The 12363-nt window shown below is 34.4% G+C and overlaps 1 protein-coding gene across 2 annotated transcripts; it reads left to right on the top strand.

Moving 5' to 3' along the window:
- Positions 1-3394: 3394 nt before the first annotated feature.
- On the top strand, positions 3395-10529 carry LOC115991948 (probable ubiquitin-conjugating enzyme E2 33). Of its 2 annotated transcripts, XM_031115941.1 has the most exons (10): positions 3402-3758; positions 6572-6699; positions 7159-7213; positions 8057-8095; positions 8210-8273; positions 8402-8463; positions 8551-8590; positions 8742-8769; positions 9139-9230; positions 9787-10529. In XM_031115941.1, exons 2-10 carry the CDS (start codon positions 6643-6645, stop codon positions 10067-10069), a joined length of 720 nt encoding a protein of 239 aa, XP_030971801.1. In that variant the 5' UTR covers positions 3402-3758; positions 6572-6642; the 3' UTR covers positions 10070-10529. The 2 variants fall into 2 exon arrangements, with proteins under 2 accessions (XP_030971800.1, XP_030971801.1); XM_031115940.1 differs by having other exon boundaries at positions 3395-3758; positions 8402-8590.
- Positions 10530-12363: the final 1834 nt, after the last annotated feature.

Here is a 12363-nt window from a genome sequence, read left to right as displayed (position 1 = left end):
AAGGTGGTTGTGTTAGTGGACGAGCATTTGCTTGGTACCCATTAGGCAAGAATGATAGTATGAGTGAAAGGGCCATAGTGAGAGCTGCCAGTGCTCTAGACCAAGCCTTCATGGTTTCTTCTGGTATCCCTGCTTGTTCAAACTGAGAGTGTTTGATTCTTTGCCTTATTGGTGAGGAAAGATGGCTTTCAAGCCTATGATTAAAGATATTATATAGGGAGTCTTCCTAAATCAAAAGTTGTAAAAATCTAAGTATAAAATAGGAATCTGAGGTCAGTGGGATCATGTGCTCAATGTTGACTGTGCTCTGTGCGTGTTACATGTTGGAACTTGGAACTGACTCTCAGATTTATTGGAACAGTGCAATATCTTCAGAGGGTCATGTGATAAGGCACGTGATATATAAATATTAATAGTGGTGTTTTTTGGGGGAGAGTTAAAAAAGGGTTAATACTTAATATTATAATGGTTCTTAACAAGTGTTAGCAAGATATTGTTGGATCCACAGGTTAAAATAATATGTCGGTAACAGCTGTTGGGGACGTTAAGTCCAGCCGAAATGAAGTTTGAACTGTTTGACTCTTCCTATCCGGTTGCTCCTTGAGGGCTGACGCATGTTACTTCTGTATGAGTATGACAGTATAAAGGCTGTGTGAATAATAACGCAAAGTTGGCAGTCTTTTGATTTCTTCAAGGGGAGGGGACTTTGGATTCTAATGTTTTGGCCAACGATGCCAACAACAAAGCTTTCTTTTTGGCCAATTTATACACCGTCCCACTACCAACCTTTTTAGATGCTGAACAATTGCGCCATGAATTTCTATTGCGCACAACTTCATGGCATAAGTTAAAAGTGTGTCTTACGTGTTTTATAATTTGATGATTCTATCCTTAAAAAAAAAAAAGCTGTACACTGGGGGCCTAAGGATCGAATCATTCAGATTAGTATCAATCGAATACCACAAATAGATGACTGAAGTAATTAGGATAGGTCTACTTGTGGCGTGTTTGGATGTTAGGTTTTAGTTAATGTTAGTTGGCCACTTCCACCTCAAAATGAGAAGTGTCTCAAGGAAGTTTTAGGGTCTGTTTGGATTGAGCTTATTTTTGCTGAAACTGAAAACACTGTAGCAAAATAATTTTTAAATATGTGAATAGTATCGTGGGATCCATTTTTAATGAAAAAGTTGCTGAAAAGTGAAATTTGTGGGTCCGTAAACAGTACATGAATGCACTGTTCACAGTTGATTTAGTCAAAATGTGCGGCTAAAGTAAAAAAAAAAAAAAAAAATTTCAGAAAATGCAGCTTGGATTCAGCGGAAAACGCTGAATCCAAACGGCCTCTTAGTCTATCGAATTTACATTTATTGCTTAGGATAAAACTTAGGTACAGTACTTTAGGTGTTGTTTCTTAAGTTCCCTTCTTAAAATTCAATCATGTGGTTATTTAACTAAGAAATATACTTCTATCACATGAAAAAAGATCTACAAAACAAGATCTTAAAAAAAAGAACATAAGCAACAGTACCTAAATATTGTATCTAAATCTTGTTCTATTACTTATTAGTCTATTGTTGAGTTTGCGCCAACTTAAGGGAATGGAGAATTGTCATAACTTTCTCACTTAATGAAAAGATGTCAACCAACCCAACTAATAACTACCTATAAATACCCATCTCTATAATCACATGAGGGTAGATCCCACGTGTAAATCTATAAATGGGACTTGCGTTTATGCATGAGGGAAGTGTAGTACACTAAGTGTGATTTGGCAAAAATGATTTTTGCCAACTTATTTTACTATTTAGCTTATTTTTGCTACTATTCATAAGTTTCACTACACTTTTTGATATTTATCATGGGTCTCACTATACTATTTCAGTTAAGTTTTATTTTTATTTATAGTACTTTCAGTAAAAAATTTTCAATTTTAACAAAATAAGTGGATCCCAAACAGACTCTAAGTGTACTTAATGGTCATTGTGAGGAGCATCAAATAGCCTACAATCCATGTGTCAACTCAATAGCTAGCTACCTCACCAAACTAATGGGCGGCCTGACCCAATATTGTCCAGGCCTGTGGGTAGCCCAGTAGCCTAATGGGGTAGGTCATGGATTGATTTTTCTACCCATGGGCGCCTAGGCCAGCCTATTAACTTAGAATTTATAACAAAATAATTTCATCTAACTACTAGGATACTTAAAGTGATTATGCTAAATTATACTTATTAAATATATATTTTGCTAGTGGCTTGGTAACTTTGAATATATTTTAAAAAGAAATTTTTGTCATTTTATTTATTAAAAGATAAAAAAGAAAAAAACTATTTAAAACCTTAATTAAGAAAAAAGTTATTTACTATAAAAAATTAAATAAGTTTTAAACTCTTTGATTCTTTCCTTAAATTTTTATTATTATTTTTATTTATTTTTATAATTTCCTTAAGGAAAAAAAGAAAAAGAAAAGAAAGGAAAGCCCATTAAAAGAGTCCATGTAGCTCTTTTGGCTCAGTCCTTTAAAAACAAAATGGGCATTTGTTATGGGTTGAAGTTTTCCCTTGTGGTCCAGCCTAGCCCATTGATTGGTCAATGATTGCTTGGCCTTGGCTCACTAGGCCCATAGGCCAAGTATAAATGGGGTGAGTTGGCCAAGCCCATTGTTGAACTTTTAGGTCATTGATATTCTTAATGGTATGGTGTGATTGGAACTTGGAAGGATAATAAACTTAGTGAATTCAATGGAATTTGTTTACCTAATATAAGCTGGTAAAAAGGAGACTATTTAATTAAAAGATAGGATTTAATAGCATATAAAGTGGATAGAGATTTAAATAAGATTGTGATTGTATTTGTGAATACCTATTAGTTTCTTGATATGATAATAAAGAACGATTATTATAGAGCTGTGAGATCAAAGGTAATTATTGAGTATTCCTAAAATACCATAAATGCATATTTTCTTATTTCGCATAATTGTAAGTCCCACTAATTAAATTTATGGTGAGGCCTACAATTCATGTGATAGAGGGAATACGCATTTATGATACTCTTGGAGTATTCAATAATTTTCCGACATCAAATCGAAATTTTATCATTGTCTATAAAAAAAAATTCAAAATTATTCACTCCATCCCTTATTATTGATATATTTAGTATATAACTTTTTTTAAGAAAAATGTAATTTATTGTATTATATTTTTAAATAAAAATATAAAAGTTTGCAAAACCACATTCTTTAATTGAAACTCAAATAAATTAGAAAGATCAAGTATGTATTATTTTTTTAAAAAAAGAAGAAGATATTTTGAAAAAAAAAAAGAACCAATAACTAGAGAGGAAAGAAAGCAACATCTGTATTCAATGTAGATTGTAGAATCTAGAAGGAAGCTAGCTATATAGCGGAAAGAAAAGTGAAGTTTCCCAAAACTGTCCTAGCCAACGCGGAAGATACAAGAGCTGGGGGGGCAAAAACGTAATTAAGCCAAACAAAAAGGCAAAAAGTAAAACCCGTCTTCAACGCCATACCCACACCATACCTGAGAGGCTGAGAGAGAGAGACAGAGAGAGAGAGAGCTCAATTTTCAATTTTGAGGTCAGAAAGCTTCAGCTTCTGCTTCTGTTTTTGCTTTTGCTTTTGCTTTTGGCTTTTAGGGGAGAGGAGAGAGGTCACTCACTGTAAAAACGAGTTTGGTCGGTCTGACCGAGTCGGCTCAATTATCAAGCACCAATCTCCAATTTCTCATCAGATCTCACTCCAGGTTATTTCTCTTTCCCTCTCGATTTTCTCATTATAATTGATAATTCTTTTAGAGCTGTTGATTTTCCATGTTTCTAATTTTTTTTTTTTTTTTTTTAATTTCATAGCTTTTATTTATTTTTTGCTTCGATCCGGATGTGTATTACAAGCGAAGATAAATATTTGTGAATTTTAAATTAAATTAAATTAAATTGAATGAACCTGAAAATTTGCGATTTTTAGCAATCTAACCTAAATTAGTATTCCCTAAGACAAATTAAATAGAGTTTGGGGGCTTTTCATGCCTGTTACTTCAATACTCTTAATCTTACATGTTTTGCTAAACTGTTAAATATATATGTAATCCTCTTCTGAGGAGCCTAGATATTACAATGGAATGATTGTCTCTTGGGTGATGTCCACATAAATGGCAGTAATTTATCCCAAAAAAAATTCTTTTTGCCAATGAACTCTGGGTCAAATGGGTGGAGGGCAGAGTCATGGGTTCAAAATCTATTCATTGCAAAATTAGTCATTTGCAAAATTATATTGTTTCATTACAATCTAGGGCTTCACTAGGGTCTTACAGAACCATCATATTCGCAATAATTTCTAGTTTTATTGAACACACCAAGCGATATATGGTTTCTGCGGTCATTTTAGATTGTGGAGTAAGGTGATTTTGAGGTCTTGTCAGGAAGATTAATTCTAGTTATTTGTGAGTAGAGTGTGGCGAGTGCTCCTTACTCATGATATTTCTCCCTTGGCTTTTATCTAGTTACCTATTCACTTCCTTTAAGATGCTCCCATTTAGGAGGGATGGGTTTGATATATGGATGGAAAATTTGATGCATTTAAACTTTGCTCTGGGTTTTGAAGTGATAATGGCGTAAAAATGTGTAAATGGCCAAGACACTTACTGCAAATAATGGATTCTAAACAATTTTATTGATATTGGCGGTGGTGGATGAGATACCATTTTAGTAAAATTCAATTATCTTTTCGCCCTTTTTAAAACTCATAATGATGAGGGGCATTTTCTTGATACTTGATACAAAGCAATATCCATATTGTTTTAGATAATACTTCATATGGGCATTCATTTGAGATGTGTGTAAGGTTTGCTCTCCTATCCAGTCTGGGGGTCTAGCAATTTGGAATTTAAGACATTTTAATGGAGCGCTATTGGGAAAATGGTTGTGTAGATTTGGGTCTAAAGAGAGAAGCCTTATGGAGAAGGGTTATAAGGGTTAAATATGGAAGTGAGGAGGGAAGTTGGTGCTCTAATTTTGTTCCAGGCTCCTTTGGTGTGAGTTTATGGAAGACTATTAGTAGTGGCTCGTCTACTTTTTCTCGCCATATTCAGTTTGAGATTGGAGATGGGACTAGAGTGAAATTCTGGCCTGATATCCGGTGAGAGGATAATCCTTTGAGTGTGTGTTTTCCGGAATTATTCAGAATCAGTAGTGTTAAGGAAGCTTATGTGGCTGATCTCATGCAATTCCCTAATGGGGTTCTTTATTGGGACTTGGAGCTCGTGCGAGCAATTTAAGATTGGGAATTGGAATCTTTGTCTATTTTTTTGGATGTTATATATGGAGTCTTGTTGAGGGGTATTGGTGAGGATAGGATGTGTTGGATTCTTGCTAAGAGTAGGGGCTTTGAGGTGAGTAGTTATTATTAGGCTTTGTTGGGTGTATTTAGTCCTTCCCTTGGAGAAGTATTTGGAAGCAAAAGGTTCCTTACAGAGTCGCATTTTTTGTTTGGATTGCAGCTTTGGGAACTATATTGACTATTGATAATTTATGTAAGAGGAAGGTAGTGATCATGATTGGTGTTATATGTGCAGAAGTAAGGGAGAGTCGGTAGATCAATTTTTATTACATTGTCCTATTGTTTTTGAGTTGTGTTCCTTGGTGTTCACCTTGTTTGGTATATACTAGGCAATGCCAAAGATTGTGGTTGAGCTCCTAGCATGTTTGCAAGGAAATTTTGGTCATTATCATAATGGTGTTATCTGGATGGCTGTCTCTCATTGTTTGATGTGGTGCATTTGGTAGGAGAGAAACAACTGGTGTTTTGACATTAGCCGACTTAAAACTTCTCTTTTTTAAAACACTATCGGATTGGATGTCTATCATAGGAAATCATTCTATTTTTTCGGTTTCTGATTTGATGGATGCTTGTAATTTGTGTATTTGATTGTTTTGGTCCCCTATTGTATACTTCCTGTATACTTGGGTGACTCCTTTTTGTAACTTTGAATAAAATTTTCTTTACTTATAAAAAAAAAGGTTTTCATTCAGCTAAATCTGTAAATCCATCATAGCATTTCAGTCTTCACTTTGAGGGATTTCATTTATTTTTATTTTAACTGCATGGATATGTGAGAAGAACATCTTTGTAGAGAGGACTAGTCTGCAATTTCTGCACTAGTTTTATGCCATGTTAGAAATGCCAACATGCATAGTGGTGGAAATTGTTGTGTGTGGAAAGCATCTTGTGTTTTATCAAAACTTGATATATGTCTTCTCATATCCATTATAGAATCAACATTGTTATTTTGTTTATTTCCATAAATATGCTGTTGTCTCAATTGCTTTCCTTCATTATACATCTACTTAGACTTTACTTAAATTCTTTTTGGGTTTCATTTAATATCATTTACTGTTTCAGAAATTATGGGCTGCATATTCTTTTTTAACAATTTGATTTGTTTTCTCATTTTATTAGTTATTTCTTTAACCTTTACAGAGGTTTATAGTATTAAAATATTTGAACATATTTTTTTGTAATGATCTAATTATTGCCTTCATCTTCTATTCTGTTTTTCAGGAACACAGTAATTTTTGTATAGGAAGAAAGGATTGGGTAGGGCTTGATTTACTAGTTTCAGAATTTATTAGATGGCAGAGAAGTCGTGCATCAAGCGCCTTCAGAAGGAATATAGAGCACTTTGTAAAGTATGTCTTCTTTTGTTACATTAATTTTTTATTTAACTATTATTTTCAGAGGTTTATAATACGTGAATCTTTACTGGGAGTAACTTATCAAAAGAATGTTGTCCCTCAGTAATATACTATTTTCAGCTTAATTCTGGCTTGAGTAAGTTGGATCACCCATGTCTCAAATGTGTTTTGGCCTGGTGGTGATCCACACCATGGAGTAGATGCCATATGTTGAAATCCTATTGTTTGCCTTAAAATTGACCAAGAAAGGATTAAAGATATCCTGATTAATTTAAGATCATCTGTCAGACCTTTGATTTGTCTTCCTTCTTGGATTGGATCTTCTTGGATGATAAATGTGCATTAAATAATGCATAGGATGGCCCTTTTTTTTTGGCTTTTTTTGGCTTTGCCGGAACTAATTCCACACATGACGTTTAGACAATGCTGATTGTGTTTCCTTTGAACTTGTAGGAACCAGTTTCCCATGTTGTGGCCCGTCCTTCCCCAAATGACATTCTTGAGTGGCGTAAGTGTATCCAAATCTTTATCTTCTTCTGCAGAATATCTTTAAACCCTCAACGTTATAAATTGAAAATTATTTCCCTAAAAATAATTGGACTCTGCTGCCGCATTTGTTTTTCTCTTTATGCATATGAGATAAGGAATTATTTAGACATTTAGGAATTTTGTGTAACGACCTTGCCCCAATTGTGTAGATATTGTTTTCTTTGGGGCCCATACCCCTCACAGTTTTGTTCTCCCCCAAAGCACACAACAAGGAAAAGGCCTCTACACATTAAAGAGAGGTCACTCCTTATAAACACATCCCCATATGCTTCCCTAGGTGATGTGGGATTCCATGGATTGCAAGACCCCTTTTTGGGTCTCGACATTTTGGCTGATGCTATAGTAGATAATAAAAATGAACTGTGAGATTATTGGTCATATTTTCCAATTTTTTTTTTTTTTTTTTGGTCATTATTTATATAAAGAACTTCACTCATTGGTGGCCGATGGGACTAACCTCTACCTCATGCGAGGTTGAAGAGTCATTGCTTAACATATCAAGCATTTTGCATGGTAAACATTTACAATGTGTTTGGATGAGAGTATAGGGAAAGGGTAACCATTCCCCTCCCCTCTCCTCTCCCTCCAAACTTCCAAACACACTTTACTGTTAGTGTTCAGTTCAATTTCACCCAGGTTTATTGCATGTGCTGACATGTGATGCTTCTTTGTGCATAAGATGGGGTCATATATCTACATGATATTCCTTATCTCCTGATCTTGATTTTGTCTTTCTGCTCTCTCAGCTACTTAAGTATCATTATTTTGGTTGGACATTCTTAATTTTGACTTTATGTTCCAGATTATGTGTTGGAGGGAAGTGAAGGAACACCTTTTGCAGGTTTGTTATCAGTGTTTAGTATTAGTTACTGAACGTATTTTGTCCTATCTCTTTTGTTTGTCCTGATCATATAGTATTCTGAGACTCGTTTATCTGATTTTGTTACCGGATAAGGTGGATATTACTATGGAAAGATCAAGTTTCCCTCAGAATATCCCTATAAACCTCCTGGAATTAGGTAATAATCTATTTTTCAGCTGCCAGACTTTTCTAATAAATCTCTTACTTGTAGAAGCAGTATTTGGATTTGTTAATGCATTTATTTTTGTCACTTCTAATTTTGATTCACATTTTCCTGCCTTGTAGCATGACCACTCCTAATGGACGATTCATGACACAAAAGAAAATCTGCTTATCTATGAGCGATTGTAAGTTTTTCAGGTTACTAGTTGAAGAAAACCATTTCTTTTCTTTGACAACTGATTTTATGTTTGACTTGACTTTTTTATTTGCAGTTCATCCTGAAAGTTGGAATCCGATGTGGTCTGTATCAAGGTAGGACAGATTCTAGTTCTGAAGTACTCTTTTTTGTGTATATGTTTTATATTACATTCTGTTATTTGCATTCTGACAAGTTGTTTTTAAAAGGAATAGTTATAGTACTTTTTTAGCCTTTCACTAAAATTTTTCTTCCTCATGAATGCAGCATACTCACAGGGCTTCTTTCATTCATGGTGAGTTATTGTGACCCTTTCATATTCTAGTTTCATGAACAGTATCTCACATTTCCGCAGTTTGGATAGTGGGCACCTTCTGATTTTGTCTTTGTTTGCAATTTTTTACAAACAATTGTTTGTAAAAATGCAATTGTACTAATGCTGACCTGATTAGTTTATGAGGATCCATAGTAGACCTTAGTTTTGGGACTAAGGCTTAGTTGGATTGAGTTGAAATTGAAATCCACTCTTTCCAAGAAATGTGAAATTTTCTTTAATGGGCTCAAAGATTGACAGCAACTTTTATTGGCATATACTTGAAGCATATCTGAAGTTATTATTGATTCTTAAAATGTGCTAATGTGAGGATACATTTCCTTCCTGCAGATGGACAATAGTCCTACCACTGGCAGTGTGAACACTACTGTTGCTGAGAAGCAACGTCTAGCAAAGTCCTCCCTTGCTTTCAATTGTAAGAAGTAAGTACATTGCATCATCAAGACAGGATTTTGTCATTTTTTTTCCCCAGTTCTAAGTTGAACCTGTAAGTAGTTTTTTACGTCCATTTTATGCATATACTGGTGCCCATTCTTGCCCATGACATATGGATGAATGGCCTATGAGTTATATCTATCCGTGTGTGTGTGTGTGTGTGTGGCTCATTACCAGATGTCTAAATATGTTCCTGTTATCTCTTTCCAAAGGTCTTGTTGACTAATATTCAACTTTAGCTGTGGTAAAAGTGGTTTGCTTTACTTATAACTTTGTTTGCTTGAAACTAGGCCTGAATCTATGCAATAGAAGTGATGAATAGAATTTGGCTTTGTAGAACGGCGCCACAATTTTTTTAAGATTTAATATTAAATTTCTTTACCTTTTACTTGCTTTCAGACACAAACAACTCCTTTCTATCAGTATGGTCGGTTGCAACAACCGTCACCTTACATCATTTCTTATTTTTCAACTGTTTTCAGCATCTATATGGTAGTTTCAATCTTAAATTCTAACTGGATCTGACTTTCGTAATCACAACAGCGCAACATTCAGGAAATTGTTTCCTGAGTATGTGGAGAAGTATAACCAGCAGCTGCTTTCTGAGAAGCTTGCTGCAGAGCAGGTGTCACCAGAGCTGACCCAAGAAGAAAATTCCTCGCTCATGTTGGAAAGAGTTCCCAAATCTGTGGGAGAAGATGTAAAAAGAGTAGATGCAGTGCAAGATAGGAGGAAAGCCAAGAAGGAGTCATTCCCTACTTGGATGATGTTCTTGCTCGTTTCCATCTTTGGCATCGTAATGGCACTGCCCTTGCTTCAACTTTGATATCTAGGCAACAAAAAATATATTCATAGGATCACTGAACATACAGGCATTTGGAAGTCAAGGGATGCATTCTAAATGCTTCTTAAGTTTGTCAAGTGTCTAACATAATTTTTGTATAGGGTTGATGCTGGGGAGGTTCAGTTGGATCTTCCTCTTGTTGATGTTTTCTCCTTTAAGTCAATGTTGACTGTCTGGTAGTCGATGTTCAAACATTTACATGCCTGTGATGTTCTCTTATAGTAGTCAGTTTTGTGTTGGTACTCTTAATTTTTTCCGTTTCTTCTTTTCTTTAATTCTCTCTATACTCCCACGTTGACTGCCTACACTGAAATCTTACAGCCTGGAGGTGGTGATTTTTGGTGGGAGCATGTTTTGAATTACTGAGTTTTGTCCTGCACGGGTGTGTTTCTGTGGCTACTTAGCACGAATTCTTGAGCTAATCAAAACTATTTACCCATTAGACCGTTTATGATGGCTTTAGATCTCTGCAGCTTCATCTCATTTAGAGATTGATTACCCATTAACGTGTTCCTTGCTGCCGTTGATGCCAAGGCCTGTGCCCGTTTGGAAGACAGTTGGAGAACCATTTGCAGATGTGTTCATGGGATTCTTAATGGCTTTTAACAATAGGGATGGCCAACAGGGTGGGGTGGGGTGGGGTGGGTTGGCGTTGGATCATGGTTCTCCCATTTGTGCCATCTCTCATCTCTTCAGGGGTAGGAGTGGAGTTGGCTAGGGCAGGATAAATTTGACTTGGTATTGCTATCTTTAATGAAAGGGACGGGTCACTGTGAGAGTGTTCTAAGAGAGTGTTAAGTTTTTTGGGGATGGTAAGATGATATATATTTATATAGATATAGAATAAAAAAAATATCTCAAAGTGTTGATCTTTTATTCTATTCTAGATGTCCCAAAGTGTAATTCTCTTTGAAAAAAAAAAAAAAAAAAATCTGTCATACCGTTTACTTTATTTAGAAAGTTAATATCATGATATCTAATTTAAATTAAAAAGAAAGTTAATACTATGATATCTAATTCAAATTAATAAGAATAGTTTTGAAAAATTGTACTCCCTCCGTCCCAAATTGTTTGGTCTGTGTTTTATTTTGGAATTTCCCAAAATTATGTTTTATTTGAAAAGTCAAACATCATTAATTTATTAACATTCCTTTTATGCCCTTAATTTATTTGTGGGAGCATTTTTTTAAATTAAAAAAAATTAAAAACTTAAATTTTGAAATCCACTCTATATGTCATCTTTATTCAAATTATGTAAAAAATGTTTTAAAATATTATTTTGATAAATTTGTTTAAGGGTAATTTAGGAAATTTATAATTTTTTTTTTTTAAGAGATAAGGCAGTTAATGACATTTTCCTAAATAATTGGACTTTTCTAAATAGGCCAAACAATTTGGGATGGAGGGAGTACTTTTTTAGCTTATAGACAATGCAATAAAAAATGTTCTCTTTAAAAGTTAGATTTTCTAAATAGGATCAATAATTTGGGGCATAAGTGGTATATATATATATGTACACACACACTTGAGATGGGGTGAGGTTGTCCCTTCTTTGGGGCGGATGAGGTGGGATGTGACATTTTTATTATGCTTACTTCCATACTATCTGTAAAAGGCCTTGGATGTCCTAATATTAATTAATCATAAACATTTTTTAATGAATAATAAAAAACCTGAAAGAAATTATGACAGAGGGAGATTGATACCATCTCTTTTAAGTTTGTCAAGCAAAAATCAAGGATAAAGGTGATGGAGATCTTTATTTCACAATTACTCAAAAGAGTTCATCTAGCTCTATTATGGGCAACAAAGTTTGTTACAGTCCAATCAAAAGGATTTTAAATACACCCAGTCCTAGCAATAATATTTACAATAGACCAATGAGGAGAATTCACAAAGCTTTGAAGTGGTTAGATCACAAATGGAGCATTTCCTTCACAAATTACATGGGTGGTACCCGATTCTATTGCCTTTTTTGCTCCTAGAAGAGTTAGCGTATTATATTTTATTATTTTGACCAATTAAGCACAAAAGATCTATTACTTCCCTCTAAGATTGCTTTAGGACGTGGTTTCTTGTCAATCATATTATGTCACATTATACTACCATAAATAATATGAATTTCATTGCTTCTTCCTTTGGAACACTCAACTTTTCTTTTGGTTGGATCATAGATATAACCCAATCTTTATTTATTTATTTATTTTTGAGAAGACAGATATAACCCAATTAGTAATGAAAGTTTAGTTTCTCAAAAAAAAAGTAATGAAAGTTTA

Source organism: Quercus lobata, chromosome 5, assembly GCF_001633185.2.
Source record: "Quercus lobata isolate SW786 chromosome 5, ValleyOak3.0 Primary Assembly, whole genome shotgun sequence".
Classification (NCBI taxonomy): Eukaryota; Viridiplantae; Streptophyta; class Magnoliopsida; order Fagales; family Fagaceae; genus Quercus; species Quercus lobata.
The sequence above is the reverse complement of the archived record's forward strand: the minus strand, read 5'-3'. Positions and strand labels throughout refer to the sequence as shown.